The sequence below is a fragment of the Schistocerca nitens genome, chromosome 4 (genome assembly GCF_023898315.1).
Source record: "Schistocerca nitens isolate TAMUIC-IGC-003100 chromosome 4, iqSchNite1.1, whole genome shotgun sequence".
NCBI lineage: Eukaryota > Metazoa > Arthropoda > Insecta > Orthoptera > Acrididae > Schistocerca > Schistocerca nitens.
The window spans coordinates 195,071,489-195,090,265 of NC_064617.1; the positions used below are offsets into that span (position 1 = coordinate 195,071,489).

General features: G+C 37.6%; 1 protein-coding gene across 1 annotated transcript in view; it reads right to left on the reverse strand.

Moving 5' to 3' along the window:
* LOC126251326 (DENN domain-containing protein 5B) overlaps positions 1-18,777 on the reverse strand; it is a 524,570-nt gene that overhangs the window by 94,370 nt on the left and 411,423 nt on the right. The window contains exons 6-7 of the mRNA XM_049951665.1: positions 16,457-16,632; positions 2,456-2,801 (exon numbers count right to left, since the gene is read on the reverse strand). Coding sequence (XP_049807622.1) covers positions 2,456-2,801; positions 16,457-16,632 — 522 coding nt within the window. The remainder of the gene's footprint in view (positions 1-2,455; positions 2,802-16,456; positions 16,633-18,777) is intronic.

Genomic DNA, 18,777 nt, shown 5'->3' on the forward strand with positions numbered 1-18,777 from the left:
TAGTAAAGGAGTTTTGCTATTTAGGGAGTAAAATAACTGATGATGGTCGAAGTAGAGAGGATATAAAATGTAGACTGTCAATGGCAAGGAAATCGTTTCTGAAGAAAAATTTGTTAACATCAAGCATAGATTTAAGTGTCAGGAAGTTGTTTCTGAAAGTATTTGTATGGAGTGTAGCCATGTATGGAAGTGAAACATGGACGATAACCAGTTTGGACAAGAAGAGAATAGAAGCTTTCGAAATGTGGTGCTACAGAAGAATGCTGAAGATAAGATGGGTAGATCACGTAACTAATGAGGAGGTATTGAATAGGATTGGGGAGAAGAGAAGTTTGTGGCACAACTTGACTAGAAGAAGTGATCGGTTGGTAGGACATGTTTTGAGGCATCAAGGGATCACAAATTTAGCATTGGAGGGCAGCGTGGAGGGTAAAAATCGTAGAGGGAGACCAAGAGATGAATACACTAAGCAGATTCAGAAGGATGTAGGTTGCAGTAGGTACTGGGAGATGAAGAAGCTTGCACAGGATAGAGTAGCATGGAGAGATGCTTCAAACCAGTCTCAGGAATGAAGACCACAACAACAACAACAGTGTGGCTGGCAGGAATTTTCAAGTCATAGACATGACACCAGGTGCAACAAAAAAAGTAGTTGCACTTATATGAAACTGTGCTTAATGTAACATCTAAAGTCCAGCCAACCATGCTCTGCTTCTAATATTGTGATATACACAAGTACACATCCTGAACCCAAATATGGGTTTAATTGTTTATTCGCAGCTGAAACTATATAGTGATGAATAATATAAAATGCTGGTTTAATCCGAACAATAACAGGCAGTGTGGCAAACTTATATCATTCAAGATATTTTGAACTGCCCTGCATAATTCATTTAACAAAACCAAACAATAGTGTAATTAAATATTGATTTTCATTAAACATTATGTTTGGACCAACAACAACACATGATGACCAATGACACACACAAAAATTTTATTTTAATATGTATTTTAAGGTCACCTTTTTTCCTGAAAATTCTAAGTAAAAGAAATCTTTAAATTAGGAAAGGTATTGAGACAACGCAAGCCTTATTTTAAAATGTTCAAGAGACACTGGAAATTCTTTTCTGATAAAAACACCAGTGTGTGTGTGTGTGTGTGTGTGTGTGTGTGTGTGTGTGTGTGTGTGTGTGAGAGAGAGAGAGAGAGAGAGAGAGAGAGAGAGAGAGAGAGAGGAGGGAGGGGGGTGGGGAGGTAAGCTGCCTGCTTTGTAGAGGAGAAACATTGCCCCAGCAGAAAGTACGGACCTGTTGATGTCCCATTTGAAACCTATGGTTATGGAGGTGGGTTAAATCATCATATCTTCATGCTTACAATAAATGCTACAAGCATTCTCATTAAAAAACAGTTATGACATACTGGTTGCACAGACCTCGTGACAGTCAGCCTATCAAGTTGTGGATGGTATTTCATGATCCAACAGCAGAAGTTGATGATCATTCTCCTGTTGTTATGAAGCCAACCCAGATGCCAGTTGTCATAGAACACATGTAACTAAAAATTACAATACCCACTTGCAGAAGTAAGAGTTTAGATTTCTTTAATCAAAGTTGCAGCAATAGCCACAAATAATCCATACTGGAGTTCCCACATGCTGAGCAACTGTATAAGCTATTTGATGGATTTTCTTCATCTGGTTCCCCACCCCTCCTTCCTTTTTCGTGACACTATAATAGTAGAATCTCTATGTTACTGGGATGAAATGGTGGTGGAAAAAATTATCAAGAATGCTTTTAATTTATTTCCTTCAGCATCACCTGAGGTAATCGGTATTTGTCAGATCATAAGCAGGGATAGCACTACGTTGTATGTATGTATTTACTCTCTAAAGTATATTTCTTTGTTTTAATAACTGTATTCTGTAACACAAGTTGGTTAGTGCACTGAACCATAAATAGTGAACTCTATGAAACAATGGTCTTCAAAAGATAGTGCCAAGTGGACTAAATAGTGCCACATGGTCTGTGTAATGGTTAATTGGGTGGCATAATTAGAGAGGTATGTGGTGTCTACCACTCTTCAACCCACTAATATCAGCATCTAAAGCTCGTAGTCACTACTTCTTTTCAAATAGCTCCTCAGTCGCGTGATGACACTGAGCTGACGTTGTTCTGTCTGCCCCACCAAGGATAAATCATGGGAAACATCAAAGCCTGAATGAGGGGCTTCTGTGTGGCACTTTGTGGTAGCCAGTCATATTGACAGCTCAGCCACAGGAGTTGACTAGTCTGTTAAAAACAATACTAAATAATCAAAACATACACAAGTACTATGATAAAACACATACCGGAAATGAGTTGCAAAATACTGATTCAATAAAATTACTAAAATAAACGTAGATGAGTCAAAAACAAATTAAAATAAGAGATATGCAAGTTGAGATGCTAAGTTGTACCTTTGCTCCGTACAATTGCAACAATTCTCTGGAGTGCATCAGACTGAGGTGAACCTGATGATGAGTGTGACCCATCAGATACACCAGAATCTGAATCATGAGACCAAGAGTGCTTGCGGCGTGGCTGGATTTGTGACTGAGATGGAAGGATGCAGCTTGATGTCATGATATCACCCTGACCACCAGACACATTGGCTAAATCTAATGTCCCTGCTGACACTCTGAATTGTTTCAGCACTTCCACTAATTCCACTATAAACTCTTGCCTTTGTGGAAAGCTTGGAAGTTCCTCAGGCAGCTGCACCTTCCTCTGATCAATATCGACAAAGCATAGATTGCCCTGTTGCTGCAACATCCACATTACATTAAGCAAAAAATATATATAATTTCAGATGTTTCTCATCTAATCAGAAACATTTACAAAACAAACTTGCACTAGTAAGCACAAAAACTGTTGTTAAAGCAATCAAAATAATAATAGTAATTGTTGCTCTTATATGTAATAGAATACAATCACATATTCAGATTGTATAGGTAGGCTTCCTCCAAAAAAGCTTGACCACAATGTTCACTCTTCTTTCTCATATCAGTGCATCAACCATCAATCACACACATTTGATGAGCATTTGTATAAACAAAACTGCATTGGTGGTGCTTCGCTGCTACAAAACACATGAATGTTTCCATTTTATTTGTACCTCAAAATGTTCTGATGAAGTTTTGTCATCCTCAGTGTGTAATCTTTATTCAACTGTCTTATATTATAACATAAAGCATTGTAGTACATCAGAGGCACTCTGTTGTGACTACCTTCATATATCTTTGGATTACAGCAAGCCACCGGGTGATTATAATTAAAGTGCAGTTGTTCACAGAGGTCCATTGTAGGCTGTAATTATCATATGCCAGGGAAACTTTGTAGATATGCTAATGCATTAATGTGGACCTAATTTAACCTGGAAAATACATTAATTCCAATTTTGGCCACCAGATGCAGATCTGACGCTGTAAATCATAGAAGATGTATAATGTTTCCATATGAATCGATTAGGAAAGAGGCAAGCACAAAGAAGGTCAAATAAGTAAAAAAGGCATAATGTTGACTTTATTATTAATCACTGCTTATAAGATTTGTTCAATATGTTTAATATCAACATCGGAGAGGTCGACAAGATACTGCATTCACAAAACAATGTGATCAACATTAGCCTGCGGCTGTTCCAGTGGAATTTGAGCAATGTGTTCCTGTATACTGACAGACTCAATAAGTCCCTGTTAAACATGTTCTTTTAGATAGGCCAGAGTCACGAGTCACATGGATTCAGATCAGGTGATCTTGCAGACCACGTATCTAGAAAACCTCTGCAGATAACTCGTTCGTGGAAGGTTGCATTAGGCAGATCTTTCACTGTGTGAGTGACATGAGGTTTTGCCCTCCATCTTGCACAAAAACAGGGGTTTCCAAACAGTTGCACTCTTCCGAAGCAGGAATAACATGCAGACATCACGGTACACCTGACAGGCCCTATGAGTATAATCTCCCCAAAGAAGAACGGAGCAAGAATATAAGTGCTCACAAATCCACACACCATAGTCACATATGATACATGCAGAGGCTCTTCATGCATACCAAGTGATTTAACAGGATCCAAATTCGACAGGTCTGTGTATTTACTATAACCTGCAGTGTAACATGTGTGTTGTCCATCTGTGCTAGAAACAGAAAAGGAAATTTACCAAGTTGTCGTGGATGATGAGGTTTCAGCTGCTGCAGCGTCTGGCTCTTGTACAGTAGCAGCGTAAAATATACCACAAAACTTCCCATACTGTTGACCATTGGATGGACTATTCTTGTGACACTGCACTACCACTACCTGTGGCATGTGCTGCATGGTCACTTACAGCAACAGCAACCTCATCAGTTACTTCCACGAGGCCAGGATGCCTTCTCCTTCCAGGTGCCATACCAAGCTCACCCATGTTTTCGAATTTTATTATCACTTTCGGGCCTGTCCTCAAACCTTTCAGTGATACTTTAATTGCTGCTGTCTACAAAAAAACAGTTTAACTAACTGCTCATGGTCTCTCTTCTTGATTGTCATAACAGCTAGTAAAATGACAGAATGGATGTCATACAATGCACAGTGCCAGATCCCCATTTGGCAGTGAAAATCGGAACCATTTTTTTCCCCAGCATATATAATTCCACATTAAGGCATTACCGTCTCTATCAAGTTTCACTGCCCTATAATAATTACAGCCTGCACTGAAACTCTGCGAGTAGCTGCACTTTAATTATAACCACCTGGTGTAACACATTAAGTGAAAAAAGGTGCAGAGGATTCTCCAGTGACAGAGGACACTATTTGACACAAAATACTATTTCTCTGTTTGTTTCACAGTATCTCATATTTTCATTTTTAGAATAACAGAGATGTACTGTAAAAGTGTTGTGTGTATTGTAGACTAACGCAATAATTTCTTTATACACAGGAGCAGGCGCGGCTCGTGGTTTCTATACTGGGGAAGGCTGCGGCATTTATCAGTCGGAGCCAATATAGACCTCTGGTTACTTTACAGACTAGTCTGACATAAACAACTAAGAATTCAGGGGGAGGGGGGTGGGCAGATCACTCTCTACCCATAATTTTACATACTGTGTCTTCTATAATCAGGTATTAATTTATTAAATATCATTAGAAGCTAACTTCGAGTTAAAATCTTTGGTTAGTGTTTTTATACTTCATTACATTTTCTGACACTTTGCAGCAAATCATATGAAAAGACGCGTTTCGGAGAGATCTTTAATGCGATGAATGTTAACTTTGTGGTTGCTTAATATTTTTGGTGTTTTCAGTTCTAAATTTAAGGCGTTTATTGTATTTTACCTCCAAAGCTAGAAGTTAAATATTTTTCGCTGGAATTATGTTTTTTCACCTTTGCGTGAAAATTCTTTAGGTCAGTGATACCAGTTTCAGTCCAGGCACTATCAGTACTATTTGTACGAAGACAGGTGAAACAGAAAAATGCATATTTCACTTCCCAACCACACAACCACTCAGCTGCATCGTACATAGCTCTATTAAAACTGTGTTTGTATCCTTGCCTTGATTTGCACTGTTTCTGTTCTTGATTGATCGTTAGATCGGGTCTGGGTGCACCAAGTTCTTTCACTTGCATCCTATGGCCGTGTTCCAAGTTTTTACCTATTAAATTGCACACTGAATTCATATTGCGCTGGTTTCACACTCGCAGTATGTCGCAGATATTCACAAGCAAGTAAAACTCCCTAAAATCTTGCAAAATACACTCCGAAAAAGAAACTTGCTAATATCACACGATATCAACAAAAGCAGTCAGCATCAGGAAGCAAGGAAAGTAAAGTCACGGGACAAATTTCGCGCGCTTTGTCCTCTAATCACTTATGAAACTCTCGCTAGATGGCAGTACTGTTGTTACGGTTAGAGAGCCTGTAGTTACGGTCGTCTAGTGTACTCTGGCGGGATATTTGCAAACTTATTGTAAATGTGAATAAAATAGCCAATGGTAGAAACAAAACAACTATGTAAAACATTATCAAAACAATAATACTAAACGTCGATTAATGACGCATCGAAGCGTAGTAGAGATGTGCAGAGACAGAGATTGGATAGCGAAGTTTCGGGCACTCTGCATTCCTTTAGTACATAGATAGTGGAACGCGAAAAACGTGTGGTGGTTGGTATGACACCCTTAAGCTGCAAGCTCTGAGCCTTCGGGTCGCCCATAAAAAGCAATACTATGTAGAAGCCACGCCCCCATACCGCTACTACATGCAGCTTACGGACTTTCCAAGGCGCAGCCTAAACACTACTAACCGTTCGGAAAACATCTATCGATACAAACAGTTCCAAAAACGTTGACCTTCGTTATTTTAATCGGAATGGGAAATGTGCGAAATTCGTCCTGATAATTTAAATTTTGTAATATTTTCTTGCGAAATTTACTTTAACATGTATTTTGGGGTGGCTCCGCCTCAGAGCCTTTAATTACGAGCCGCGAACTGGTTACAATGACAACAATGTATGTGTAAGAATCAAAAGAACAAGAGACAATTGACAATCAGATACAACAGTGCCTATATGTACTCCCTCCTTAGTATGAAGATACAGATCCCCAACATGATATACCATAAATGCGTTGAAATTAACTTTGATTTACCCTAAACAGGATTTGGGATCAACTACAAAGAAGAATTGACAAAAGGGCAGCACAATTCACGAACTTAAGTGTTACATAAATGTTTGAGCTGTTCACCAGTAGTCTATGAGCTTTAATGCATTTTAGCAATTTTCACCGACGTAAACTCACACTGCAATGTTCTTCTTCAGTATGCCAGTGTAGAAGTGTGCACAGAATCAGCTAAGTGAAAAATCTATGCAATACATACATTTATTTATATGTAAAAGCCAACTTCAGAATTTTCCTTAATGTGAGACCGCGTGTACAAGAACCAGTGGCAATCTGAAGTTCTACTTTCGCTTATTTTACTTATCATGTCACTTCTGCATAATTTTTCCTTGATTTTATCCATGCCAATTTGTACTGCGATATATTGTGAGATTTTGAAAATTTGTAAGTGTTGCAATAAACTCGTACTGTTATTGTCAATTGCAGGCTTAAACTTAGCTGTGCTCTTTTAAATTTTTTGAGAACAGTAGCCCTTTCCTCATTCAAAACAATCATTCATTAATTTCATTGTACAATTATGTTAAAAGTTGGTTATTTTGAGAATTTTCAGACACTTGCAAAACAATACTTTTGTAAGTTACCGGTACATGTGTTTTGGATACATAATTTATTTTGTAGCAGATCAGCATTTTTGGCTCACAGTTTTGCCAAGAGTATACCATCCCAGAATTACATTGTATATCAACACAAACAAACATGCATTTTTGGGAATTTTCAGAAGCTACCATTGTCTTGCATAATCTACAAGGAATTTTAGTAAATCGACATTTGTGATTTTGTTACTGCATCAGATATTCTAACCAATATATTGTGTTACATCCAGTTTTCCCTTATAGAGAAGTAGCACTACATATTATCTGCATCTACTGTAAATAACTCTGCATCTGAGTTCGCAAACAACTACAATTAATCTCAAAACATTTTAGAAAATTATAATTTTTACCTCAAGTTTTTGTGTTGCATTAATAGAAATCTCGTTTTGTATATTTGCTTCAGTTCTTACAGGGAATTAGCAACTTTTTAACTCAACAGATTAAAAGATTATCAGTGAGCTTAATTTAAAGTTATTTTTTCACTGCCTTATAATTCATTGCACCAGCCAAAATGCAGCCCCACTGTGAACACAGCATGAATTGGTGAACTTTTGTAAGCAGCTGGAAATCGCCCTAACTACTGACAAATGATAGGCAGCTGCTGCGAGTTGATGTGCTGGAAGAGCTCACGAGAGTCGTGTACCTGTGAAACACCTACCGGATGTACCTCAAGCACTATCCTCTCTGTGGATTCTGTCTCCTCTGCAGAAGGTACAGGATCTAGCAATACTTGTCCACTTGATTGCAAGTGGTGTGTCCATGGTAGAACTAGGTGTCCTGTATTTGGTGAATTGGGACCAAGGAGGACTCAGGGTACTGTGTCAATCGTTCTAAGCAACAAGCTTGAGGTGCTCTCTCTCAACAAAACTGAAACTGAGACAGTGGGACTCATGTCACCTGTTTTGGGGAAACCTGTTTTGTCCAGTGTCAAGAGGAGACAAACACAAAAAGGTATAGGCACCTATTATTCGTTGGCAGTTCAAACATACAGTGAATGATGGTACGACTTAGGGAAATGGCAGCAAGGGACAGAAAAGGATACTAGGTGCACTCAGGGTGTATGCCTGGTGGGCCTCATTCAACATGCTGAAGAGACTATTCTAGCAGCCACTGAGGGAACAGAGTGCAACCAACTACAGATTGTGGCACACATTGGAGCAAATTATGCCTGGCATCTGGGCACCGAGGTCATACTTGGTTCATTCCAGTGACTGGCAAAGAAGGTTGAGAAGACCAGCTTTGTGCATGGTGTTTCGACGAAGCTCACAATTTGTAGCATGGTACCCGGAACTGATCATGGCCCTTTGGTTCTGATGAGTTGAAGGACTGAACCAGAGATTTTGAAGGTTCTGTGACAGGCTAGGGTGTGACTTCCTGGACTTGCACTGTAGGGCTGAGAGCTGTAGGTTTCCCCTAAATGGGTCAGGTGTGCACTACACAACAGAGGTTGCTACTCAGGTAGTGGACTGTTTGCCGACTCTCCATCCAATCCAGATAACTATAGCTGTAGGAAACCCAGAAGCATCAGTGTAAGATCAAAAGAAATAACTCCCACAGCTGAGAGTATTAAAATCCTGATGGTAAACTGCCAAAGCATTTGAAACAAAGTGCCAGAGCTTGAAGCACTCATGAAAAGCAGTGAAGCTCACATAATACTAGATACAGAAAGCTGGTTAAAACCTGAAGTTGAAAGCAGTGAGATTTATGGGGAAAATTTAAGTGTATATCAACAGTAGAGGCAAACGGGAAATGGAGGTGGCATATTTGTCATAGTAGACAAGAAACTCAAATCCGCCAAGATCGAGACTGGAGCTCCATGTGAGATTGTTTGGGCAAGAAGCAGTACCAGGGGCAGTCATAAAATGATAACTGGATCCTTCTATCACCAACCAGACTTGTCTCATGATGTAACGAAAAACTTTAGAGAAAACCTCAGTAGAGGAACTATGGCTCAAGTTTAAAAGAATAGTTGACCACACATTAAATAGATATGTATCCAGTAGAATAGTCCATTATGGGAGGGAACCTCCATGGTAGATAGTCGCAGTACAATAGGTGTAAAATAAAGCTTAGGGCCATAAACAGAAAGATGCTGAATGAAACACATTTGGCTGTCAAGAGACTAATGTGTTGATACATTCAAAGATTACCATAGCAGAATATTGTCAAATGATCTATCACAGAACCCACAAAAATTCTGGTTGTATGTAAAGGCTGTTAGTGGCATCAAAGTTGATGTCCAGCCCCAAGCAAATGAGACAGGAACTGAATTTAAGGGCAGCAGAGCAAAAGCTGAAATGCTAAACACCATTTCAAATGTTCCTTTATAAAGGAAAACTCAGGAGAACTGCCCCAATTTAATCTTTGTACTGCTGAAAAGATGAATGAAATAAGTGTTAGTGTCATTATAAGTGTTGAGACACAGTTGAAATCATTAAAACAGAGCAAAGCTCCAGGCCACAATGGAATCCCTGTCAGATTCTATACTGAATTTGCAGCTAAGTTAGCCCCTCTTCTAACTTTACCATAGATTCCTCAAGCCAAACCCCATGCCCAGTGTTTGGAAAAAGGCAAGGGTCACACCCATCTACAAGAAGGGTAGTACAAGTGATCCACTAAACTACCATTCAATATCCTTGACATCAATTTGCTGTAGAGTCTTAGAACATAGTCTGATCTCAAACGAAATGAGGTATCTTGAACAGAACGACCTCCTCAATGCCAACCATCACTGGTTCCATAAATACCGATCATGTGAAACCCAACTTGCATTTTTCTCACATGACGTACTGAAAGCTTTGGATGAAGGCCATCAGGTAGATGCACTATTTCTTCATTTCCAAAAAGGCATTTGACTCAGAACAACATTTATGTTTATTGTCAAAAGTTAAATCATATGGGACGTCAAGTGAAATTTGGGACTGGATCGAAAGACTTTTTGATAGGCAACTCCTTCTGCTCTATAGACGAATATCTTAACAGAGACTGTTATGCCAGCTTAAGTAAAAATGTCTGTTAGATTTCAGTTTTGACAGCACTTTGTCACAACAGTCAAGATTAGATATTTTGTGTATGATAAATTTATTAAAAGTGCATAACACTGTTTCATTCTGACAATGTATTAATTCTGTATTTATTAGCTGTTCAGGTTTACTGTATTGTATTCATGTAGTTTGACAATATCCTGATAAAAGATCAGGGTAGTAAGTATTATATTCAAATGTTTTATGTTTTTTATGTTATACTTTCTGACATGTTCCGCACCCATGAGAATCATCTCTTTTTTTGGGTCTATGGAACAAAACCTGAATCTAATCTAATGTAATCTAATCTAAGGACTTTTTGGTATGGAGGACACAGCATGTTATCTTGGATGGACAGTCATTTTCAGATGCAGAAGTAATTTCGAGTGTACCCCAGGGAAGTATGTTAGGACCCTTGCTGTTCATGTTGTACGTTAATGACCTAGCGGACAATATTAATAGTAATATCAGGCTTTTTGCAAATAATACAGTTATCTATAATGAAATACTACCTGAAAGCAGATCTTGATAAGATTTCAAAGCAGTGCAAATATTGGCAACTTGCTTTAAATGTCCAGAAATGCAAAATTGTACACTTCAAAAAATGAAAAAAATATAGTACCGTATGACCATAATATCAATGAGTTACTGTTGGTACTGGCCAACTCATACAAATTCCGGAGTGTAACACACTGTAGGAATATGAAATGGAATGACCACGTAGGCTCAGTCAATGGGTAAAGCAAGTGGTAGACTTTGGTTTATTGGTAGAATACTGGGGAAATGGTATCAGTCTACAAAGGAGATTGCTTACAAATTACTCATGCAACCAGTTCTAGAATATTGCTCAACTGTGTGGGACCCATGTCAAATTGGACTAACAGGAGATACTGACTCTATACAAGAAGGGCAGCACGAATGGTCACAGGTTTGTTTAATCCATGGGAGAGCATCACAGAGTTACTGTGGAACTGAAATGGAAAATTCTTGAAGACAGACGTAAACTATCCTGAGAAAGTCTATTAACAAAATTTCAAGAATCAGTTTTAAATGGTGATTCTAGGAATACACTACAATCTCCTATGTATTGCTCACATAGGAATCATGAGAATAAGATTACAATAATTACTGAATACACAAAGGCATTCAAACAATCATTCTTCCCATGTTCCATAAGTGAATGGAACAGGAAGAAACTCTAATTACTGGTACAATAGGACACACCCTCTGGTATGCACCTGACTGTGATTTACAGAGTATAGATGTAGATATTGATGTAGATAAAGAATATAAAAGCAATTCTGACAATGTTTGGAACTATCTTTTCAATTTTAATAATTTCAAATTTTCTATTCCATTTTAACAAGTTAGAAGTGTTTACTCCGTGACCACTTGGACTTTTGAGAAGCTGTTACATCCTGACTGCTTATTTAATCCTCAATCCCATCATTAATTCATTAATTAGTTAATTAATACATTCATTCATCCATCTATCCATTCTGTCCTGTAGATCCTAATAAGAAGGAACACCTTCAGGGATATGGAACAAGTCAAGGTATACATTAACTAAAGACAAGAAAATCATTTCAATATGATTGTATACTGTAATAACAATCATTGTACTGCTTACTGTTTTCATGGTTATGGCAGTTAAATTTAAACCAGTAAATTGGAAAGAAGGCTGTTGCTTTTAAGAAATCTGCTGTTGTTTATTTGTTAGTGATAGCTAAACATTTACTTGATTACCATTTTTTCAAAGAAAATATTTACTAACATCTGTAAATACTGAATCCTACTTACAGTACATTACTGCTTATCATAAAACAACAAACACTGCTAGAAGCCATGTAACTAACACAGCTATTCAAATTCTCAATCTACATTGACAGCAATAAAAAATTGACACCACTATTAGAATTTGAAATTTCCAGTACATGCAGCATTTTGATTATTTACTGCTGAACTACTAATAAATTATGGGGACACAGATCTCAGTATTATAATGGTGGTAGTTTGATCTCTGCAACATGAAATCAAAGAAAAATATAGTGTCAGTCAGCTCCACCAGTTATAATGTAAGAATATCTGCGGTGTTTTAAGATATCATTGTGAAAAAGTACAGAGCTATAACTCTTTGTCACTAAACTTGCAAGTGACATTCTCTCTGCATTAGAGTACAAAATGAAATGCTATTGCAGATGATGATTAACTGAAACCATTTCAGTCTGTAAAATAAAATTAACCCATTCAAATTCTTCCTACCAGGATAACTTGCAATGACAACTTACAGATATAAGCTTTAAGCACAACTTTGGATAGTAAATAAGAATGAAGCCTAAAACCATCACGAAGGGGCAAAAACTGCCTGTACATTTTTCTTTTATTAAAAAATCATAACAAGTATCTTTCTGTCTTTATGAGCCATTTTCTATTTGTCTTGCACCTTATAAAGTAATATACTGTACATTTCTATAGTTAACATTTTAAAAACTGCAAATAAAAAATTTTAGGCCCAAGGGCACATTCTGTCCTGGGTTAGTACTACACATGACCATAATTTTATTGTTTTCTCTACAACCACCAAGCATGGACAAAAATTGCCTGTACATTTTTCCTTTATTAAATTTCATTTGGCAACCTCAACTGTGTTTTACAGTTTCTAGTTGTAAGTCTAATAATTGAGTTTGATTGTAGTTGTTGATTACTAGAAATTATTATTATCAGTCTGTCACAGTAGAGCAAACGCATTTCTTGTAAAGTAGATTTTCTAAAATGAGTTATAGAGGCTTCAAAGATACAGAATTTTTGCTAAACTTTTAGTAGGTGACAAATTATCAGATTTCAGTGATTTTGAGTCAGATCATACAGAAATTGAAGAGAATTCAAATAAAGAAGTGGAGGACAATGAAGAAACAAACCATGAATTTAATGCTCCAAATAAATATGTTGTAAGTTCTGGTAGAGAGCATTGTAAAAGGGATTTTGCCAACATAGTCCATGGATCAGCAAATAACTACTGCTAGGAAAGTAACAAGTATATGTGAATTATTTAAGAAACTTTTCACTCCTGAAATAGTACAGCAAATTGTTGACCATACAAATGAAGAAGCTGAAAGAAAAAAACACGTCTCCTGCAATCATTTCTGAAATACATGCTTTGATGGGAATTTTAATTTTAATGGGAATTAACCAGATAGTTTGTTATCTGATTTATGGTCAAATTTATTGGGAAGATCCACATATAGAGGAACTATGTGTAAGACAAGAGCATATCAGCTACTGAAAATTATTCGCTTTATGATAAAGGCATCAGGGCAGGAAGACGAGTAAGTGACAAATTTGTGCCGCTGAGCGAAGTATTTGAAGAATTGAATGGAATATTCCCATAGTACTTCAGAAGTGGACCTCATAATACAACTGATGAAAAGCTATGTCTTTTCAGAGGTCACTGTCCTTTTAAAGTTTTCCTCAAAGACAAACCTGGAAAATATGGTATACTTGCTACAATTCTTAGTAGTGCAACTGAACGATATATAATAAAAATGGAATTGTTTGCTGGAAAAGACAGTACAGCTGCCTGTGAATGGGATCCTCTTGAGGCTGAAGAGACTGGTGGAGCCAATAAAGAATACAGGCTACAATATGACAACTGACCATTTCAAAACTTCTGTGGAATTGGCGGACATTCTGTATGGAGATTACAAACTTACATTGGTTGGGACACTCAAATCCAACAGAAAGGACATACCACAAGAATTTAAGACGAAAGCAGGCAGAGAGCTGTATTCCTCCAAACTTGCATTCATGGATCCATCCACTAAGAAGCCTCTAGTAACAATTGTCTCCTAAATCAGAAAGGAAAAGTAAAAAAATTAAAAATTAAAAAAATCTGTTAATGTTGTCAACACCATGATACAGGAGTAGAAGTTGATACACCAAAAAAAGAAAACTCATGCAAACCTATACTTCCACTAAGGGAGAAGTGGATGCCTTGGATCAACTGGTTGGGACATACTCTACAAAAAGGGGTACTACAACATGGCCACTGTCAATGTTCTACAGCCTACTTGATATAGCTGCAGTAAACTCATACAACTGTTCAGGGTGAATGTGCCCAAGTGAAACAGAGGGAAATCAAATGCCAGAATTAGACCTCGAATTTTTGAAACCGTATGTAAAAGAGCAATCCAAGGATTTGAAAGGACTCCAGTTGCCTATCATTTGCGCAATGGGAGAGATCCTTGGAAAGAAACTAAATGTGACTAAAATTCATGCAAACAAGGAATCAACTAGGAAAGCAAGGTGATACATATGCTTGAAGAATGCAAGTAACCAGAGACATCATGAAAACCAAGTTAACGTATGGAAGCTGTGGCCTCCATCTGTGTCAGAGTCATTCAGAATCAACCATTTTGTGTGCAGGAGCTAAATGTCATTGTAAATAACAGTATTCTCTTCAAGTGAAGAATGTTTTTTCGAAAGTTTTCAATGCACCTGTATCTGGAGAATGTTTATTTCTGTTTTTGAAACTTTCCATCAAAGAGAAAACTGTATTATTCAATTTTTAGATCAAAGAGTGCACACAAGCTTTGGACATCCTGTGTATTTAATTATAGACTTTAATTGGATAGATCAAAAACTCTACTCGCCAAGCAGTGGCAGAACACACACATAAAAGGAGGTTATAATTAGGCAAGCTTTCGGAGTCAGCTGCTCTTTCTTCAGGCAGAAGTATAGAAGAAGAAGGAAGAGGGGTGAAGGAAAAGGACTGCAGAGGTCTAGAAAAAGGGGTACATTTCAGGAGTCACACCCAGAAATGCAGGTCAGGGAGACTTACTGGACGGGATGTGAAGGAAAGATTGATTGTTGGGAACTGCATTGGATGAGATTTGAATAGCTGAGAGCTTAATAAAGGTGGAATACAGGGTAATATGCAAGACAGAGATTACTGATTAAACATTGTGCATGAGTTAATTAGTAGTCTTTGTCTTGCATATTATCCTGCCATCCACCTTTAATCTCTCAGGTTTTCAAATCTCGTCTAATGCAATCCCCAACAATTGGTCTTTCCTTTTCATTCTGTTTCATAAGTCTTCCCTGATCTGCAGTTCTGGGTGACTTTCCCAAAATCTACCCTTTTTCCTAGACCTCTCCAGTCCTTTTCCTTTGCCCCTCTTCCTTCCTCTTCAACCCTTCTGCCTGAAGAAGGAGCCACTGGGGATAAAGAAACCATGCATCCAACAGTACTAACATCCACCCTTTTACAAAAACAAAATATGGTTGGCAAAGGAAGTTTGAGATGATGCAAATGAGTTTTATACTAGATGAACATTGTATAAATGTAAGAGAGAAAACTTGACAACAACAATGTAACTGTAACAAGAAATACTTTCCATACATTATGAAGTATTTATAATAATGACATAAACTAGACAGTTATGTTAAAACAGTTATCATTGTTATTACTGTATTATACCACTATATTTCTGTTGCTACTGTTTGTGTATTCTCAATTAAGATAAAAACTATAAATTTAAAAAATGCAATATGTAATAATGTATGCCAAAATATGCATTGTATAACAATGTAGGCATATAATAAACACTAAAACACATTAAAAAATTAGTTGAAAAAAAATTAAAACATTTTGAAGAACTAAACCATACAACTGCTACCAGCAGTAATTGTATGCATTTGTCAACTTTTGAAGAAAAAATACTGCTATAAAAATAAAATTTTAATATATTTAATCATAGCACTTCATTAATGTCAGTGACATCCAGTAATCTTGTTAAAATTAAAATTTTCAAACACATCTACCTATGTGAAAACATTAGTACTCATTTTATGGAAAACTGTATCTGTTACATTTATTTAGTTTTGAAAAAATGCTCTTCAATTTCAGTATCTACCTATGTGAAAACATTAACACTCATTTTATGGAAAACTGTATCAGTTACATTTATTGTGTTTTGAAAAAACGCTCTTCAGTTGCAGTGGGTGCTTTTGGAAGTATAAATCTGTAAACCATTTAAAGACGTGATTTCTTTTTTCAATTCATATTATAAATAATAAACTGAAAACAATCTGAACATATTTCTTTTTCAAATAAATAATTTTCCTATTAAAACATTAATATCAAAAACATTACATACTTCTGATACAATTCGTTGTTGTGCTTCACCACTATGTAATCCCATCACAAACGGAACTGGAGCATCCAAGAAATGCTGCAGGGATGCAGGTAGAATTGGCACATAGACATGTTGCCAGGTGAATGGAAACAGCAGACATGTTACAGATTCCGCTACCACCATAAGCCTCTGATAATCTGCAAAGTTCAATTGATACTACTTATACATCCCACTCTGACAACTGAACACTGGTACCTTCTTTATTAGATATTTTGGTGTTTCTTTCTATGACCGCCTTCTATTACTACTTGCTTAAAAGCCAATGAAACTTTACACTTTTATGAGAGACAGTGAAAATATCATTAATAGCAGACAACACAGAAATGAAGATATCAATAACTAAGTGAATAATAAAATTATCCAGCCCCTTCACATCAGATTTGATCTACATTAGCAGTTTACAATAGATTTTCACACCAGCATAAAGAGCTCTTTCCTCTTTGTGTGACTGTGTGTATCACTCGAGGGCAGGGGAAAGACTCAGCCATAACTTTATTAAAGGAAGCACCATCACATTTCCTTAGATTTAGGAAATCTTCAGCACACCTAACTTTGGATAGCTGTAAATGGATTTAACCCCTTTATTCCGGAGTACTAGGTGCACATCTGTGCCGCCCCTCCCCCCTCCCTCCTTACACACACACACACACGCACACGCACACACACACACACACACACACACAGAGGCACGCTTGCACAAATATTTTATTAACAAATATTTGACAGTTATACTCTCATATATGACCTTGTATCAACTTTATATTTTACTGCTGAAAATAGTGGAAACTAAAAGCAAGCTGTAAATAGCTGCTACACTATGTCTTTCAATGTCTGTTGGTAAGGAAGGGAAGAAAATAACGTTTTAATATCCCATCAACATCAAGGTCATTAAAGCTGGGTTGTTCATGTCAAAGCTGGACACTAGTAACTGGCCTCTATTGCTATTCTGTTACAGTAATTTGAGATTACAATAACATAGCCTAGTGAATACATGTAAACAACAAAATTGAAAATAATTACATTAGCAGCTGGTACACTGTTACTACTTTCAGTTTGCAGGTTTTGATTCTCACTATAATTTACTATGTGTACTCAAAGTAAGCTAGTGTGATAAGTAATCAGAGGATATTTACTGACAGTTACAGTAAAGCACATAAAATAATTAGTATGTCCCATGATAATGGACTGACAGTGTTGTCTGAGGATACTGTGAAGACAGTGGAGATGGCAAAGTAGCGTACTCAGTTACCGTTACTACTGCAAACACTGATGATCCTTTGTGTTATACAACACATTCATTAAATTTCCACTAAATTAATTTCACACCATGGTAGTTTGGGATTGCTCTATCAATCTGACATACTATATTATGCATTGGACATCATTTTGTTTGTAATGAGACTCAAAATGACACTATGTTCTATCTAGGAACACAGGGAAACACATTTTCATAAAAAAGATACAATTTGTTGGGTCACAGACTGACATCAACAAGATTACAATGAAAGTAATTTACACACTTCTAACGCAATTAACAATGATGGACCTGAGGCCCACTGTGCTCTTATAAACACGCCATCCACATCAGGTATTGCTGTTACAGTGCTGTGTGTGCACAGTGGACTTGGTGAAGGCAGTCAGTCAACAGACTGCCCCTGGCGGCCATCACAGGTAGTTGCAGGCATGCTGTTGGAATGCTGGGATGCAGTACACTTGTTTTAGTGGCCCAACTTATATCCCCTTTGGGTGGTAGTGTAGTAACTGGTGGGTTACTACATTCCTCCTTCCTTGCAGGAAGGAAAGGCCAAGCATTGCCATCCACAATGCTGTCACCATCTGTGCCAGTGCCAAGGGCAGCAGCCAAACGTGTGAGAATTTCCCAATCTGCCCCAACCAGTGCTTATTGACAAAAGTGAGTCAGATCAGGGCACTGTCACCACCCATGAATCCAGGGGCAACCAGTGGACAGGATTGGCAACAGGTGAGTCAGGAGCCATCTGGATGTCCGAGTCCACAAAAAGTGATGCTGGAACAGGCAACAATCACAGCAGACTGGAGAGGAGAGGCTCTGGCGACAGAAACCGAGCTTTCATCCCTGCTGCTCATTAACGTGGGAGGTGCCAGCACCTGCAGCAGGAAGCAAACTTGCCATCGGTGCTGGCAAAGCCCTGACCACCACGGTATGTAGGCACAACCGGGCCTGCTCAACTCCAATAGGGGGCTCTGCACCCATCCTGGGACACAAATGGTTTTGGTGGCGTGCTACAAGTCGATCTTCAGTG